At 39.8% G+C, this 16,630-nt stretch overlaps 2 protein-coding genes across 10 annotated transcripts in view; one reads left to right on the top strand and one right to left on the bottom strand.

Moving 5' to 3' along the window:
• Nucleotides 1–4,160: 4,160 nt before the first annotated feature.
• Nucleotides 4,161–8,706, top strand: LOC138597092 (uncharacterized). 4 transcript variants are annotated; one of them, XM_069668624.1, is made up of 5 exons: nt 4,161–4,390; nt 5,569–5,916; nt 7,601–7,858; nt 7,945–7,973; nt 8,118–8,706. In XM_069668624.1, the coding sequence occupies exons 1-5, from the start codon at nt 4,321–4,323 to the stop codon at nt 8,232–8,234; spliced, it is 822 nt and encodes a 273-aa protein (XP_069524725.1). In that variant the 5' UTR covers nt 4,161–4,320; the 3' UTR covers nt 8,235–8,706. The 4 variants fall into 4 exon arrangements, with proteins under 4 accessions (XP_069524725.1, XP_069524728.1, XP_069524726.1 ...); XM_069668627.1 differs by having other exon boundaries at nt 7,601–7,816; XM_069668625.1 differs by having other exon boundaries at nt 7,604–7,858.
• Nucleotides 8,707–9,257: 551 nt separating this feature from the next.
• Nucleotides 9,258–16,630, bottom strand: part of rap1gap2a (RAP1 GTPase activating protein 2a) — a 59,234-nt gene continuing 51,861 nt past the window's right edge. For 4 of the 6 annotated variants that reach the window (XM_069667984.1, XM_069667982.1, XM_069667980.1 and 1 more), the window contains 11 exons: nt 16,474–16,629; nt 16,114–16,185; nt 14,858–14,944; nt 14,581–14,721; nt 13,217–13,366; nt 12,823–12,935; nt 12,558–12,656; nt 12,294–12,414; nt 11,841–11,943; nt 11,627–11,703; nt 9,258–11,300 (listed from right to left, as the gene is read on the bottom strand). In XM_069667984.1, coding sequence (XP_069524085.1) covers nt 11,292–11,300; nt 11,627–11,703; nt 11,841–11,943; nt 12,294–12,414; nt 12,558–12,656; nt 12,823–12,935; nt 13,217–13,366; nt 14,581–14,721; nt 14,858–14,944; nt 16,114–16,185; nt 16,474–16,629 — 1,128 coding nt within the window. In that variant the 3' untranslated portion in view covers nt 9,258–11,291. Of the gene's footprint in view, nt 11,301–11,626; nt 11,704–11,794; nt 11,944–12,293; nt 12,415–12,557; nt 12,657–12,822; nt 12,936–13,216; nt 13,367–14,580; nt 14,722–14,857; nt 14,945–16,113; nt 16,186–16,473; nt 16,630 lie in introns of all 6 variants that reach the window. The other 2 variants (XR_011308582.1, XM_069667983.1) reach the window with 2 other exon arrangements.

Genomic DNA, 16,630 nt, shown 5'->3' on the forward strand with positions numbered 1-16,630 from the left:
TGCATTGTATACCTCTGCCTTAACTCCTCCTCAGCAGGTATTCAGGCTCCATGGCATTCCTTTGGACATTGTTTCCGACCGGGGTTCCCCAGTTTACCTCTCAGGTGTGACATGCCTGCTGCTGTGCGTTGGGGCTTCAGTGAGTTTGAGTTCTGGTTTCCACCCACAGACAAATGGCCAGTGTGAGTGAGCGAATCAGGACCTTGAAGCCACCCTCCGTTGTGTCTCTGCCAAGAATCCTGCCTCCTAGAGTGACCACATTGCGTGGATTGAATATGCTCACAACTCGTTGACCAGCTCAGCCACTGGTAGGTCACCCTTTGAAGTGATGTTTGATTATCAGCCTCCCCTGTTCCCTGTGCAGGAAGATGATGCAGCAGTACCTTCAGTCCAGGCTCTTCTTCGTCACGGCTGTAAGGTCTGGAGGGACACCAGGGCTGCCCTTATTCGCACTGCTGACTGCAATTGTCGGGTTGCTGATCGCCATCAGGTCCCTGCCCCTGCTTACGTACCAGGTCAGAAAGTTTGGTTAACTTCTAAGATTATCTCATTATTTGTTATTCACATCGAAAACGGGTTAACATCAGATCAAAAGACACAAGCAGTCTGCTATTGAAAAAAAAAAAAAAAAAAGAGATCGATGGCAGCAGATGGATTGACTCGCATTTGAAGGCAGGCTAGCGTCTGCTCGCATGGTACTGCAAATAATTTTGTATCCCCATTCTGAGGAAATGCAGATAGTTTGATTGGCTCGAATCAATGGTCTTGATGAGAGATTTGTTGGCGGGTTGGTGCCTGCTCTGGTAAAGCTGCTAGTGTTAGCTCCTGACGCCGCCTCTTGAGGTGCAATGGCGGTAGTGGTCTCTTGCTCTTGTTCATCATCTTTGCTAACTCCTGGGATCAATCTTCACAATGCCTCCACTGTGTTTTAGAAGTTCTCGCTCCTTAAGCTCAGAAATAAGTTGAATATGCCTGTCGGGGTCCGGTTTATATAAGAAGAAAGACTGAAATCCGCTGTGTAAATAGCAACACGCCTGCCTGCAGGCGCACTTGGCTTTTAAAGGGAATGAGTCATTCATGAGTTTAAGTGTCTTAATGGTCTTGCGCCATCTTATCTATCTGAACTGCTTTTATCATATCAAGCTTGCGGACCCTGAGGTCCTCCGGCACCGGCCTTTTAGTCACTCCTAAAGTTAGAACAAAAACCCACAGTGAGGCAGCATTCAGTTACTATGGCCCACACTTGTGTAACAGCCTGCCGGAGAGCATCAGGACCGCAGAGACTGTTGATATTTTTAAAAAGAAGCTCAAGACTCACTTTTTCAACTTGGCTTTTACCTGATTTATCCTATTCTTTTAACTATTTTATTCTATTTTTAATATCTAATAATTCTATTGATTTATTCTTAATTCTTTTTGCACTTTATTGCTTTTATCTTATTTTTTCTATTTTTATCATTTTATTTCTTAAATTTATCTCAGCCTATCTTATTGTGTTTTAGCCTTTTACTTTTTACCTCCAGTGTTTCCTCATGGGAGCCCAGACTGGGAGTTATGTCTGATCTGCCCGCGGGGAAGTCGTCCTGTAGATCCCTCAAGTCCGGAGGACCGTGGGGCTCCGCACTTTGTGAGGAGTCTATCCCGGTCTTTCCGGGTAGGGGTGGTCTCTGTGGGTGGCACTCCCTGCAGGCGTAGACTGTGACCCCTCCCAGTGCGGATGGCTCCCATAGGTGGTGTTTTCCTCACCTGTTCCTCAGTATCCTGCCATGTCTCTTTACCATGCTTTATCCTGAGTGCGTGCGTGTGTGTGGGTGGGTGTATGTGTGTGAGTGTGTATGTGCATACGTGTACATGTGTGTCTGTCTGTGTCTGTGTGTGATAAAGTGTATGTGTGCCTCTGCGGGTGGGTCGGGAGGGGCAAGTTTCCAGTATTTGTATTATTGTGATATGTTTTTAATTTTTCTGTGAAGCACTTTGTGTTGCATTCTTTTTGCATGAAAGGTGCTATATAAGTAAAGTTTGATTTGATTTGATTTGAGTGCTGACACTCATGATTGGTTTGATTCATGCTATGACGAAAACAAGCCTATGAATAATCCAAGGATTTAAACCAACCTCTTTGCGCCTTGCGCCACGGTTTGCGCCCAGATTGTGCAGCGTGTAACTAGCAAAAGTGTGTCAGACACGCCCTAAATCACTTAGCGCCATGCGCTTTAGACTGTGCGCTTTCTGCCGTCTAAATAATTGTAGTAATTGGAGCAGTGATATTAGCCTATAGACTTAATTTGCACTTAATTTGCACACAGTGATTTTTTTGCCAGTTGTTCTTCCTGCATTTGGCAGCTGCACTTCATGGATTTCAGTCTGGATTACGCCTAACTTCCTCATATCGTTCTAATTTCATAGTTTGCTCTGAGTGGGTCATTGGTCAGACGCTGCAAACAACACCTCTTGTGCACTCATAGAAACCCTGGGTTGAAAAAAATGAAATGAAATTATAATATTGATCTTCATAAGCATGTAACTTCATGTTCTTTGTCTAAGATAACCAAATAAAAAATACTTGTTGACTTAAATCTCATGACTCTGGTTAAAACTGAAAATATATCTGTCTTTTCTATTTCACTATTAAAACCGACAAACCAACTCAATTGTTGGCCAGAAGGAACAATTCTTTGGTCACAGAGTCCTCTGGTGTCCAGATAGCGTCACTGCGGTTCTGAGAAAGGCAATATGTCAAACACTGTGGAAATAAGGACAGTTTTTATTATGCTTTCATGTATAATAAAAACTCAGTATAGATGTTCAAAAGTAAAACACAGAAAATAATAGAACCATAGGGCAAGTTAGCTATATTAATAATATTGAATCAAGTCCACATGTTGCTGACGTTGTGTTGTGACATTGTTTTTGCAGCTCCATCAGCCCACATCATCCTTTTGCTATGCAAGTCTCTTTTTTCCATTACTGTAAAAACAACATACTGTATAGAAAGAGTCAATTTTGTTGCTTTTTGTAGATAATCTAAAGGCATCAACTTTAGTCTATTTCAGTCCGCGAAGAGGCTTTAAATTGACTAACCTTCTTGTTATCATTGATTGATGGAAAACTAGCAGTTGAGTTGAAAGGATGCTTCGTATTGTAGAGCCATCATAAGTTGCTTTGCTTGTTTAAATCATTTGCATAATAAAGGTTAAACACAGCAGTTCCAAGGCAAAAGAAAAAAATCACTGGTTTGAAAGTACACATACTCGGTTTTGTAAAGCTAAAGCCAGCAGCTCGTAAGCTTAGCTTAGCACAAAGACTTAAAATGTTTTAATGTGTGCTTTCTAAGGATACTATTACATGTTTAGTGTTGTTTTTCTATTAATATTACTTGTTTACTTTTGTTTATTGAAAATAATTGTTTTCTCTTTGCAGCAAAAAAGATGGTAATGAACATTTGTGTAATAATATGTGTATATGTTGGATCATTTCTTTGTATAAAACTGTGTATTTGTGAACAACCTTTCAGTGTGGTCAGGGATTGAGCAGGAATGACACCTGCACTACTCCTACTACTGTGCCCATACACTAAAATTCTTACATGGGAACAGTGTCATCAGTATTAATGAACAGTTCAGGTTTTTTTTTTTTAACTGATGTGTTAAGTAGATATTCTTCAGATATTATGTGAAACAAATCTGGTTCTGCTGTTAAAATATCTTTAAAGACATTATGAGTGAGAACAGTGTACCAGCTAAAGTTTTTAAAAGGTTTAGTGAGTAACAGTTTCAAAAGCGAATATATTAGTGTACAACTTTTTTTTCAACATTAAGGCTTGTGTTCTGGAGTGTTTTAATAGAACCTCAAAAACCCATAAGAGCTTTGACAACAAATGGGTTTTAGGGTGGACAATGATTGTATTGTTTTAGATTGCTCTATCACTGATAAAACAAACAGAAATCACTTTATATTGCTGAGTATCTTCTTTCACTTTCTATATTACTGTTACCTGAAATTGGCCCCTTTACTGTCGGAAAGTTATGTTCCCATTTATGACGTCATTGCTTCCCTTAAAAGTAGTCTGTGAGCCATGTATGCGTGTGTCTGAGTGTGTGTGTTTGTTGAGTGGGAGGTTCTAGAGGTAATTTCCTTCCTTTACTTCTGTTTGGACAAAACAAAAAGCAGGATAAAGGAAAGCCTGTAAAACAGGAAAAGAAAGTGAGCTAATGAACCTAATGAACTAGCAGTTAAGTTTTTCAACAAAGCCAAGCATTTTATACAGCTTTCCTGACAAGCTCCTCTGTCGGAGGAAGGAAAACGGACTTTCTATGAACCATGAAAAACACAAAATCACTGTCAGATATGCATTACTATCTCCTCAGTGTCGTCTGCCTTCTTCATTCTGGTAAGTAACCTGTTTTTAATCTGAAATCTCAAATTCTTGTTGAAAATCTCCCTGCTACACTATGTAGAAATTGAGGAACTTGGCTGGCTTAGAGTACACTGTTCTATGCCTTTGAATTTTGCTGCAGTAGCTGTGCTGAAGATAACTCTCTGTAACATTTCATATTATAAGCTACGATTGCAAGTTATTAACATTTGATGAGTACATTTTTAAACAATCTCACTAAAATATAATCTATCTCTGCATGTGGTTATTATTATTATTCAGATTCTAAAGTCTGAAAGCAAAAGTAAAAAACATTTGGGTTCCACTGAACAAGCTGTCACATGCACCAAAGTATGAATGTTGGGTGTGTTTCTGTTGCTGTTTAAAGTAATCCAAGTAATCAAACCATTTTACTAATGTTATTAATGCAGCCTATAAATACACATACAGACTTTAATGATTCAAATCAAATCAAATCAAATCAAATTTTATTCAAATCATAACCAGAGTTATCTGGAGACACTTTACAGAAAGAGCAGGTCTAGACTGACTCTTTGTTATGTTATTTAAAGAGAGGCCCAACATGAATCACCATGAGTAGCACTGAGCAATATTCGGCACATTGGCAAGGTAAAACTTCCTTTTAACAGGCAGAAACCTCGAGCAGAACCAGACTCATGTTGAACAGCCATCTGCCTCGACTGGATGGGCCGTAAATGGGATAGAAGGAGATGCAGGATAGAGACAGGCAAAGAGAGCAACAACAACATATGTTTCTGTAACAACAACAACATATGTCCTTGTTACATGAACACAACAGACACATACTTACAATGCCAATAATAGTGGTAGACTAGGGTGAAGATTAGCAAAATAAATAAATAAATTCACGAGAGAAGCAGAGTAATGATAAAGGCTGAGGTAATCGTAATTGTAACAGTTGAAGTCAACAGGTCTACTATTTAGCATTAGCAGCAACAATGCTGCTTGAGGGAAGTGGTTATATGACGTAACTTCATAATTATATTTATCAGTATAACTTCATTTCCTCATATACAGTCTTGCAATAGTATTTAACATATTTGATTTTATCAAAACTCTGGACATTAAAACAGTCATCATTGTATAACATGCCCCCATATCCCATTTCTTTTTTAATTGTTATAAGCTAAAGGAAACATTTCTTCTTTCAGGTCTCTGTGCTGAAGAATGCAAACAGGCTGTTCTGGCAAGACGCGAGACATTTCATGTACTGTCAGGTGGCAGCTTGTCTTTGTCCTGTGTTGTCAAGCACTGTGGACACACCTGGATGGGAGACTGGATGTGGAGAAATTCTACTCAAGAAAAGGCTGCCGTTAATGCCATTAAAGAAGGTGTGAGGCACCGCTTGAGCAATATGACACTATCAGCCAATGAAACTCGACTTATTTTGTATATCTCAAGTGTCAAACAATCAGATGGAGGTTCCTATGGATGCTGTGTTAAATGGGTTCAAGGTGAAACTGATCAGGGGCATTGGACATATGTGAACGTTACTGCAGGTATGCAAAATCATTCATATTGATATCATGTCAGTATGCAAAGGCAAGTGAGTGTGACCATGTATGTAACAGGTTGTGTAGGTACCCAAATGCAGCACACAGAGAGAGAGGGAGACTAGGTAATAGTTTTTACTTCAGGCTGCAGCAGGTACAGCAACAAACAGGCAGGTAATAACACAATACAGATCAAAATGAAGGCTTGGAGCCATAGTCCTTGGACGAAGTTGGGGGCTCGGGCTGGGTGAGTCTCCGAACCAGGAGATGGGTGAATGTCATAAGGTAATGGCTCACAGACACAACAGTTCATGGAAGGGCAAGAGCAACGTGGGAGAGCAGGCATGTTGTCGAGGGAGCAAAGTTTCCAGAACCAGGTTAGCATTCAGTAGAAGCCGATAAACCAATAGTAGCTGGCTTGGGGTAAGTCGTGGCCAGGCAGAGATTCCGGGAGCCAACAGGAGCGAGGCGACATGGCGAGAGTCTCTGAGCCACAGGTAAGCACACAGTAAAACTTGTACCCCTCGATTCCACAGGATCCGTCTCCGGCGCGTTCCGTGTGTGCCGCGACCTCCGGAGTCGAGCGCGCCCATTCAAGTCAATGTGCAAACTGAACTGTAGTTTGTGTGTTGCTCTGTTAACACTGATGTTAAGACTGATGCAATCTTGTAATCTTGTGAATCCAGCTGCTTGGGCCAATGCTCTGCTGCGCTGCGGACCAGACACGCTTCCTGTGGGCAAGGGCTCGCGCCATTGATGGACCAAAAACACGGCGCAGCAGAGCGCTGGCACAAGCAGCTGGATTCGCAAGATCACAAGATAGCGGGAGAACTACATTATCACGCTAGAATTGAGAAATCACACGATAACATCAATGTCATCAGTTTGCACAACCCAAGGTTGATTATATGCTCATTTGGAAATCATTCCGTGATTTTTGTGCTTCTACCATGGAGAAGTACACTACATAATTTAAAAGTTTCTTTTTTCGAGATTTCAGTGTGTTGATCTTAAAATAAACAGAGAAAACGGGAGTCTGTACCGATCTGAACATGGTGTTTTATTTTGAAATGACCGCATGCTGTGTCCTGCTTTCGTGTCTGACTTCCTGGCCTCCGTCAAAAATAGACCCGGTGCGTATCTTTAGCGGAGCAGAGCAGAGACACGCTTCTGAGACGCGCTGGAGAAGGACCGTGGCGCGTGCTGTGGAATCATTGACTTGAATGGGCGCGATCGACTCTGGAGGTCGCAGCGCACACGGAACGCGCCGGAGACGGATCCTGTGGAATCGAGGGGTAAGAATGACTGCTGGAGAGTCTTGCATGAGGTAGAAATGAGAGATTGCGCAGGAGAGGCTTAAATACTGGCTTGATTGGAGATGGAAAGCTGCTAAGCACACACGTTAGCAGGGTTAGCTGATGAGGCGGGAGTGGCTGACAGGCAGAGTGGAGCAGAGGTGGGGTGAGTGGAAAATTACTGGGACAGCGGAACTTTGACAATATGCGCATGTGTATCTAAACTATGCTTTATTAATTATGTACAAAAATATTATTGTAGAGCTGCTGATTAACTCACTGTAGTACAATACAAAATAACAAAATACACTGTTGAAATTTCTATTTTATTAAAACTATTTAGGCAGACATACTGTATATAAATGCTTTATTTATGTATAATCTGTGTCCTCCAGCAGCTGTCCCCTCTCAGAGGAGTGTATTGCACAGAATTTTTGTCTGTGCTGGTGCCTCTCTTTGTCTTCCCATCATTCTTGGATTGGCTAATTTTATGAGTTCAGAAGTCAAGCCTCAGCCACTTCCCAGGACTCTGTCCACACATGCAGCTGTATCCAGAAATCCAACCCATTCTACTCCGCGGCCTCCACCTCGATGCTCCCAAATCCAGAAAGGTAACCCAGTACCCCAGAAATGTGGCTCCTCCTCTCAGAGAGGTAAACTAGTATTCATTCTATGTAGTCAGTTACACTGTAGCTGTGTAACTGTGCTGTACTTTTTTTGTGTTTTTTACATTTTACAGCTCCTCCAAAGCCCCAGTGGAAGACTGAGGTGAGTGAACTTTCATCACAGGATGCCATTTGCAGTGCCTTTAACACTGTTAGGTTCTTGTGACAATCCTTGAATAGGCTTGCAGTTCATGCATATGCATACTTGTACATGCATCATTATTTTTTAAAATTTACATTGTTATAGGTGGTGTATGCAGATATTTCCCAGGATGTCCCAAGACAGCAGGGAGCCACCAGAGAGCCTGCCCAGTCAACTGTTTACTCATCCCTCAAATTTCAGAATGTGAACAAAGCAGAATAGAGGAGAAAAGTTGTCCACTGAGGATCAGTTATGCACTACTTTCAGCTTGATCATCTCAACATTTGGATTGATGCCCCTGGCAGGGCTGCATCTTTAAGACATTTTGCTGAATTTATAACTTACTTTGCCTGCATTTTGTGGCAGATTTTTAAATAAGGGGACAAAGTGTGTTACAACAGTATCCAGCATATTATTGTTTTCTCTGTTCTTGTGTGTGTGCTGATAGATAATGTGACTTTTTATCTATGAGGATAGAAGAAAAGCCAAAACTAATTTTTCTGAAGACAATTTAGTTACACTAACGCCAAATAATCCTGCTACAATCTTGCTAAAGAACACTGCTCATGAATAATAGCGCTAAATAAATAAATAAATGAATGAACCTAAGTTTTCCCCTCTTTCTCCTTTGGCCCGTCTAACTTGGCAAAGGTAACTCCTCTGTGTTCTCTGGTTAATAAAAGTATCCTCTTGTCTCCACAATCCAATTTGTCCCTTCCATCATGTTTTATTTTTTGTCTCTTCTTTAAACTGCTGACAGGGACAGCAGATTTGATATCATGTGCTGCGTGTGTAGTGCAGAGCGATTGTATGCATACGAACTTAGTCCAAAAGAAAGGGCTGTCTGATGTCAAAGTTAAGAGGTGAATGTATTCACAACTATAGCGTACACTTAAACTGAAATGTTTTGTTTTTTTACGTTTAAGACTTTTTTAATCAGTAAAGTACATGTTTCTCGTCACCCTGTGTACAGCCGTACATAGCTTACCTTCCGTATTTGGTACTCTGGCTGGCTTTTCCAAATGGGGCTGTGCTAACAGTCATCAATAGTGAGTGTATTACGTACAGTAGATAAGTCCCTTTAATAACCCCACTTCAAAAAACATGAACTGTCCCTTTAAGTGCTTTTTTGTATATTTGATAGAGGAGGAAAGACTAATTTCATGGTATTGCAGTTTTTTTAAATGAGAAAAAAAAATCAGCTTGCAATTTAAAAACAATAAGATAACAAATGAATGACACAAAATACAACTATTTATTTTAGAATAAATTGTCAATGGCACATTACATAACCAAATATACATATACCTGTTTGGACATATTTTAAATTAATATATTTCCTTTAATCAATTTACCATATTTATAAGTATACTCTGCAGTTACATTTTTACATGACATCAATGCAAAGGAATCAACATAATTTTAATAAATAAAGCATATTAACAGAGAAAAAATTGCAGGAATTTTAGGCAATACCTGCAACCATGACATCTGAACATCCTGCTTTTGTATATTTTTCCGTGCTTCGCTTGCTTGAGGTAAGCAGTGGTCTACATACACCTGCTTTCAGTCCAGTGAATGTAAATGTACATCTCAAGTAACTCAAAAGCTTCCCGAAGAGATCATCTATGAAAATCATCTTAATTACAAAGCACAGTTTGTTATTTGGGTGGATGTCCCCTTTAAACTTCCATGGACTTCACACTCTAGTAAGCCATTCTCTTTGCAATAGGAATGGTTCACTAGACAGTAAGAGTACACAAACATTCTTCCAAAGACCTACCAGCTTGGGTGTTTGGTCACTAAAGAAACACATTTGTGTGTCTTTAATCTCTTTTCTTGAGTAGCACACTCCTACTTTGTACTGCTAACTCCAGTTTTTGCAGCTCCAGGCTAATGTTATGGTATACTTATGGACTAGAGCCCTATTGGCCAATGCTTTTACGCAACTGGCCCTGCAACATACCTCTTTTTAATAACAACCAACAGAAAGTAAAATCAAAAATACACAAAAAGTTCACATTCAATGTATTTTTACCAAAGGTGATTCAAAGGTTAATTCAACCTGAAGCATTGTTTTTCAAGTCATTGTCATCAGTTCCCATGCAGGGAAACTTTAAACCCTGGAGACGTTCTGTTTAAAAGGTTCTCTGAACGTAAAAGCATATACACCAAGCTAGCAAGCTTCAATGGGAGGTATCAGAGGGTGAAATGTTTTCAGTAAGTGCAACGTCTATTTTCAGCATATGTGGGGGTTGATCAGCTACTGACAACTGTGCTGTAACTGGATACAGAAGATTCTCATTCTCTCACATAGTGGGAGAGACAGACAGACAGAGATACAGACAGACAGAGCCATCAGTGGTGAAATGGGCTTTGATAGATTGTAAGGCGCAGCTTTGGCTAAAATTAGCTTATGGCAGATTATGTTGGCAGTGTCTCCTACTGTTTCCTATATGAGCCAATTTCCCAAAACCAAGCACTTGAGTTGAAGAATTTGAAGTGACCCTAAAGATACTGAAATGCTGTCATTGGTATTGAATGAATTGCAGCAATGTTGTGTTTAAAGTGCAGCAGACACATTGCAGCAGCTAGCACAATTACAAAAAACAAAAGAAGTTCCCTAAATAAGCATTTTTATTCGCAAAGAACAGGTTCCGATCCAAACATTGGAGAACTGATACTCCAAAAAGTTGCTACTGTAATTTACATTTCTGTGCATTTGTGCGTCTTTACGCATTTTTTTTAATGCAAAAGAGGAAGTGTTGCCAGACGTACCATTTAAGGATAAAGGCGAAAGGGATTATCCTGATGTCAATCTTCACACTTCCTTTCCACTTAGCATTCAGCAGTCAACTAGATAAAGAGTAACAGTTCAGCCATAGTCTCATGTTAGCTTTCTTCTAGATCACTGTCTTTTTATTATACAATAAACTAGAGAAAGAGCTGAGGCAGAGTCTAGCTTGGCCTACACTCACAGTATTACAGCCATGCTAGGACTTCTGTCTGTACAATTAATGACAGAGATGTAACAGTGGCAAATCATTAACTAATTTTTGTACCTAAAGGTTGGCTGCCTTTTCTCACTATACAGTCACAGTTTTGTCAGTAAGTTTATAGTGGTTGGGGACTCATGCAGCTGTTAATCTTGTCTGATAATCCTTGATTTAGGGAAGTGGGTCTACAGTCTTGTTGTGGTTGTTGTGACATTGTTTTTGCAGCTCTATCATCCCACGCTGTCCCATTGTTGTGCAAGTCTCTTTTTTCCATTCCACAAAACTACTCGGACTGAAAGAGACAGAAGTAAACAAAAGAGGCAATTAAGAAGAGAGTGTTTGCTTACAGCATGCATCTTTCAATAACGGCTTATTATCCAACACCAGCATGATTTCAATGACATAACAGTAATCCAGACATAATGAGATGTCAATAACATGAACAGTGAGTGTATCAAAAACACAATGGGGGACTTTTTCTTATTTCTTCCAACCTTCTGCACTAATTCTGTTAATTCACATGCCATCCATTTGTACTTTAAAAACTTACAACCTTTCTGAAGGCTTTCTGAAGAAACATGCTTTACAGGAATATTTAGTAAAATATACATTACTTACAGTTGTGGACGAGTGGCTCATTTTGTCAAAACGGAACTTCAAGTTTGACCTTGGTGAAGTCTTACTCCTCCCATCTGCTGAAAATGGAAAAGAATGAAAGGAAAAACTTATTGGAGAACAAATATTTATCTCATCTAAGATGATATAATGTTAGACTGATGACAGTACGGTCTGAATTCTCTCTTTGTCTCTGTGTGTAAAACTGCAGGTTTACCAGTTGGACTGCGGCACATGATTACAGGGGTACCTGATCCCTGGCTGTCCACACTTAGGGCAGGACTAAAGGCAGATGAGGATGCTATGGACTGATGGCTGGCCTGGAGGACAGAGAGAGCATGAAGAATTTTAATATGGGGTAGAGGAAAGGACACTAAAAAGGGTCAGTGAAACAAGGATGTGATATTTTGCTTAGTTGACTGTAACCTTTTTGTCAGCACTGAATGTTCAGATGGATGTAAAATTAGCAGCTGAGCTGAAAGGATGCTTAGTATGAAAGAGCCACCATAAGTTGGTTTACTTGTTTAAATCGTTTACATAATGTAGGCTAAACTTATTAGCTTAATAATGTAAGCAAAAGATACAGTGGGACAGAGCTTTGTAATTTTGACACATTTTATTCCACATTTATAATAACTTTTTTGCAAGAAACTGCAAGATTTGTACTCACTGTCTCTAGTTCTTCCAGAGCTTCTGTTTCTCCTGTGGTGCTGCTGAAGCTGCTGGTGCTGGACGAAGAACGAGAGATATTGGGCCTGCCACTGCTGCACTCTTTTAGCTTGATAAACGGCCTTTTGAGGAAAACAGAGGGAATTGAAATGCAGAGTAGCTAAAAAATCAGATGCTCTGCCTGTGTAATTACAAATTTCAACCACAATTATTGTCCTTCATTAATAAATCTGTTATGACTTAATAGATTTAAGAGGAGTGTTACCTCTCTTTGTTGGGGCAGATCTCAGGTGAACTCGGATTGGATGATGTCTCTGACCTTACTTCCTGGGTCAGCAGGCAGATCTCTGAAGGCTTTTGGTCGCTGCAGAGAAAATAACACATTAATGACAACGTCAACAAGACGGCTTCCTGAACTGCTGCTGCCTGTATTTAATATGATGGCTAATTTTGGGGTCCATGGTGCAACATGATTATGATACTAACTAAGTGATGAAGGGACATTTAAAACAGTGAGACTCAACACCCACCTGCGTGTGTGTTTGTCTGAAGGAGCGTCTGTGCTGGAGTGGAGACGAGGAAAGAGGCCTGAGCGCCGTTTCACTGGGCTCTTCAGAGGAGACTTGGCTGACATGACAGGAGGCTGAGGATCACAGAATGTAGATAAGGTTTCTCATTTTTTTAAAATGACTGTGAAAAACTCTCAATAACTCATTTACACTAATCAATTTTCCCTACCTAAAATCTGCTTAGATTCAGGTCACTGAAATGACTTAAATGACAACACGTCATTTTTCTTTTATCCTATCACCATTAGCGTTAAATTACATTAGGGTAAAAGCTCTTTCTAAACAGATATCCTATGATTGTGAGTGACCGTCAATACCTCCTTTCACTCTCTTTTAATAATACTCTTTTACTCACAGTGAAGGTGCTCTTTGTGCATTCACTGGTGCTCTGCGGCAGTCCTCCTCCACTCACGCTGGCCGGGACCCCACCCCCTACCCCAGGGCTTCTGTGGCGGTGAGATCCCACCATGGTCTCCATTGAGTGGCTCCTGACACGCATGGCTCTCTGGAGGGAGAGGAAACAAGAGAATGAGTGTATAAGGAAAAGAAGGAGACAGAGGATCAGAGAACAAGGACAGAAGCAGATGTGTGAAGTAAAAGTTGGCAACAAAAGACAAAATATCTTTAAATGTAATCTGGGAATAAAAACGTTTTTTTTCAGTTCAAATGCAGCATAAACTTTGCTATTAAAATGAACACTTATTTTATTGATGGTTTTGAAAAATACAACCACCAGAGGATGCAGTTTTTCCAGAAAGAAGCCAACTGAGTTTAAATGCATGAATGAACATATATTGCACTAATGTTTATTATTTTAAGGACTTCATATTCATTGAGTGAATTCAGATGATTCATCAATATGCATAACATTTTCCAAAAATAAATTTAAAATGACATTTTGATTTTTGTGAACTTTTCTATCTACTGCAGATACAGCATGAAGAACAGAGCTTCTTTGAAAGTATAAACACAAACAACATAATTTTAAAGAATGTTTATTAATTGTGTTAAAATGTGGCGATCCTCGGTTGAATTTACAGAAATGCCCACAAGTAATACACAGTGACTGCCATGATAGCAATGAGAACAGCGCCTCCTTGGACTGACGGCAGAAAGTGCAATGTTGTTGTCCATAATGCCTGTGAAGATCAAGAGAGCCAAACTGTCACATTAGTCACACATGCATCTCACACAGATGGAAATATGTTCCTATTAACATAATTTAGCTCTAGTTGTGGACACAACAGTTTAAAGAGACATATTGAGGAAAAAACAAAGTTGAATAGCAAATGTAAGTCAATGGATGAGAAGAATTAAGATTCACAAGGAGAGATGCCCATCACAAAAAAACAAGAACAGCATTGTTAACATTAATTTTCATGGACCCACGCAAACACACAGACACACACACACACACACACACACACACACACACACACACACACACACACAAAGGACTGCATTGCTTACACCCATGAATACACACATATGGGTGTAAGAAAGCTAAGGTCAAAAACCTCAACCACAGAGAGAGAAAAGCAGCAGTTGCACAGATACCATTGGTTTGAAACTATACCTCATCTTGCAGACCTGTGACATTTTGTTGACCTATAACGAGTAAAACTTTACTGCCTTGTGTTTTTATGATGGCAATTAAATAAATATCAAAGATCAGTGGGAAGATTACATGTCGTCACTTTTGCCCCGTTTCATGTTCACCTTGAAGGACTCCAGCAGACCCCCGTGTCCTCCGTTATCCAGCTTGTCCTCCTCTCCGGCCTGGCCCAGACCCAGGGTGACCTGGCTCTGTCTGTGAAGTTCATCATGGAGGTTGTCAAGGAGTGCAGCTCGCGTTCGCCCCTGGAATGATTTATACACATAGAGCTCATGTAGGCCAACATCTGGCTAGTGATTATTGTTGTGAAGAGTTATGAATTGAATATGAAGTGAAGGTATGCTGTGGTGTTCTTAGTGTGGTTATACGAACGTGTGTCACCTCTAATTTGGCAAATTTATCGGATTTGTAGCAGGCATTTTCAGCATTGATCAGTTTTGTCAGCAGGAAGTCTCGAAACTCAGGTCCCTGGAGAGAGATGGGAAGAGAAAAGAGATAGATTTGGATTAAGTCAGAAGGGTGGGGATGGGGGAACAATAAAGTAAGAAAAAGGGTGAATTATTATTAGAACCATAAATATTACAGTATCAAAGCACACTGACTCTGACCAGGAGTTTTATGCTCACTGATTTTAATCTGCATCTGACTCAAATCCTCTCTTGTAACTCATAAGCTGCAAATTATGTCCCAATACATAACAGAATCAGAGTCTTGAAGCAACCTTGAAGTAACAATTTTTCCTTTGTGACAATCTAATATAAGGCAAGTCATTCTGATTAATGTCAAAATCAAAAGGAAATGGAAGATTACAGTTTTCTATTGGAGGAAGAGGAACTCAGAACATTACTAAACAATTGCGATACAAAAAGGTAATAAAAGTTCTGCATTGATCCCATATCACACAGATGATTATTTTTTGCTTAACTTATCACTCATTTGGCTCAACACAAGATGTTCTGCAACTTGACTGGAAATGGACTATTGCAACATTTTCCTGCACTTTAGCTCTTTTGTGTATGTCTACATGATACTGCAAACTAGCTACTATGTATTATTTGCATATATTTATATGTTAACATTTATCATACAACCAGTGAAATAAGAGTCAGCTGACAGCTGCTTTGATGATGTGTATCGTTCGATCTAGGCAAAGAACAAAGTGTACCGAAACGTTAATGAAAGTTTTTCAGAACATCTGAATCGTAGTGATTCAGTCTCCTGAATGCCTCTTTTCCATTCAAATTACTTGACATATATAGTCCAAAATATCATCTAAATATCTTAAGAGCCAGTGCTTCTGAGCCAAATTGTTTGTACTTTGACATCTGTTTTTTTCTTGAAAATAGTCCAAGTAATATTTCTAGATTACAACATTTCCCACCACCTTGCACAGCTTGATTTGTTACACCTAGATTCAAAGAAACTTCATAATAAAAAAAATAATAATAATGAAGCAGATTGCCTGAACATTTTTTTAATATTTTTGATTTAAGTCCAAGTGTAATTTAAAGTCTTTGGTGTTAACATCAAAAAGTTGAGACGTGAGTCGTTTCTGAATTTGTAAAATCAAGGTCATCAGACTGGAGACCCAAGTCAGCAAAATTATTCCTTGAGTTGATCTCAGTTCTTTCTCTCACCTTCCTAAAGACAGCTGGGTTAGGGAGAGGGGGTCCAAAAGGGGGCACATCCTCTCTTGCTGCAACAGACACCTGTTGACATAGACCAAATAATAGTCACATATGTGTGTGTATTTTAGGAAGGCTCAAGTTACAAGCAGTGAGGAGAGAAACTTTAGAACAAGTTGTCATTGCAAGTGATGATTCATTCATCATACACTTTGTTATGCTTTTGCTGTGCTAATAATGCTGTTTATATGAGCACAATTGTTTGTGCAGTTTTCAAACACTCTTTATAACTTTTTTGATTTACTCAAATACACTTTGTGCAAAGCATCCTAAAGTAGTCATGTCATATAACCACACAGGCCTGCTTTGTACCTTGTATGTTGTGTGCTCTGTGCAGGGGTTTTCAACCTGCACTAGCACATAAGCATGAAGGAAGTTGGAGGCAATCATGTCTGGAACAAATGGTGTGGGCTCTTCCTGGAAGACTGCGGCCACAATGTCGTTTCCTATGTGCCTTTTTCTCTGGAGC

Source organism: Semicossyphus pulcher, unplaced genomic scaffold (assembly GCF_022749685.1).
Source record: "Semicossyphus pulcher isolate SPU_LCO1_2020_fin unplaced genomic scaffold, fSemPul1.0.p SCAF_19, whole genome shotgun sequence".
In the NCBI taxonomy this organism is placed as follows: domain Eukaryota; kingdom Metazoa; phylum Chordata; class Actinopteri; order Labriformes; family Labridae; genus Semicossyphus; species Semicossyphus pulcher.

What these genes read in the sequence shown, in the direction of transcription:
- LOC138597092 (XM_069668624.1), top strand. Translation starts at nt 4,321, where the DNA reads ATGAAAAACACAAAATCACTGTCAGATATGCATTACTATCTCCTCAGT. An exon ending in ATATGTGAACGTTACTGCAG is followed by an intron (nt 5,917 to 7,600) that starts GTATGCAAAATC and finishes TGTGTCCTCCAG; the next exon opens with CAGCTGTCCCCTCTCAGAGG. An exon ending in TGGCTCCTCCTCTCAGAGAG is followed by an intron (nt 7,859 to 7,944) that starts GTAAACTAGTAT and finishes TACATTTTACAG; the next exon opens with CTCCTCCAAAGCCCCAGTGG.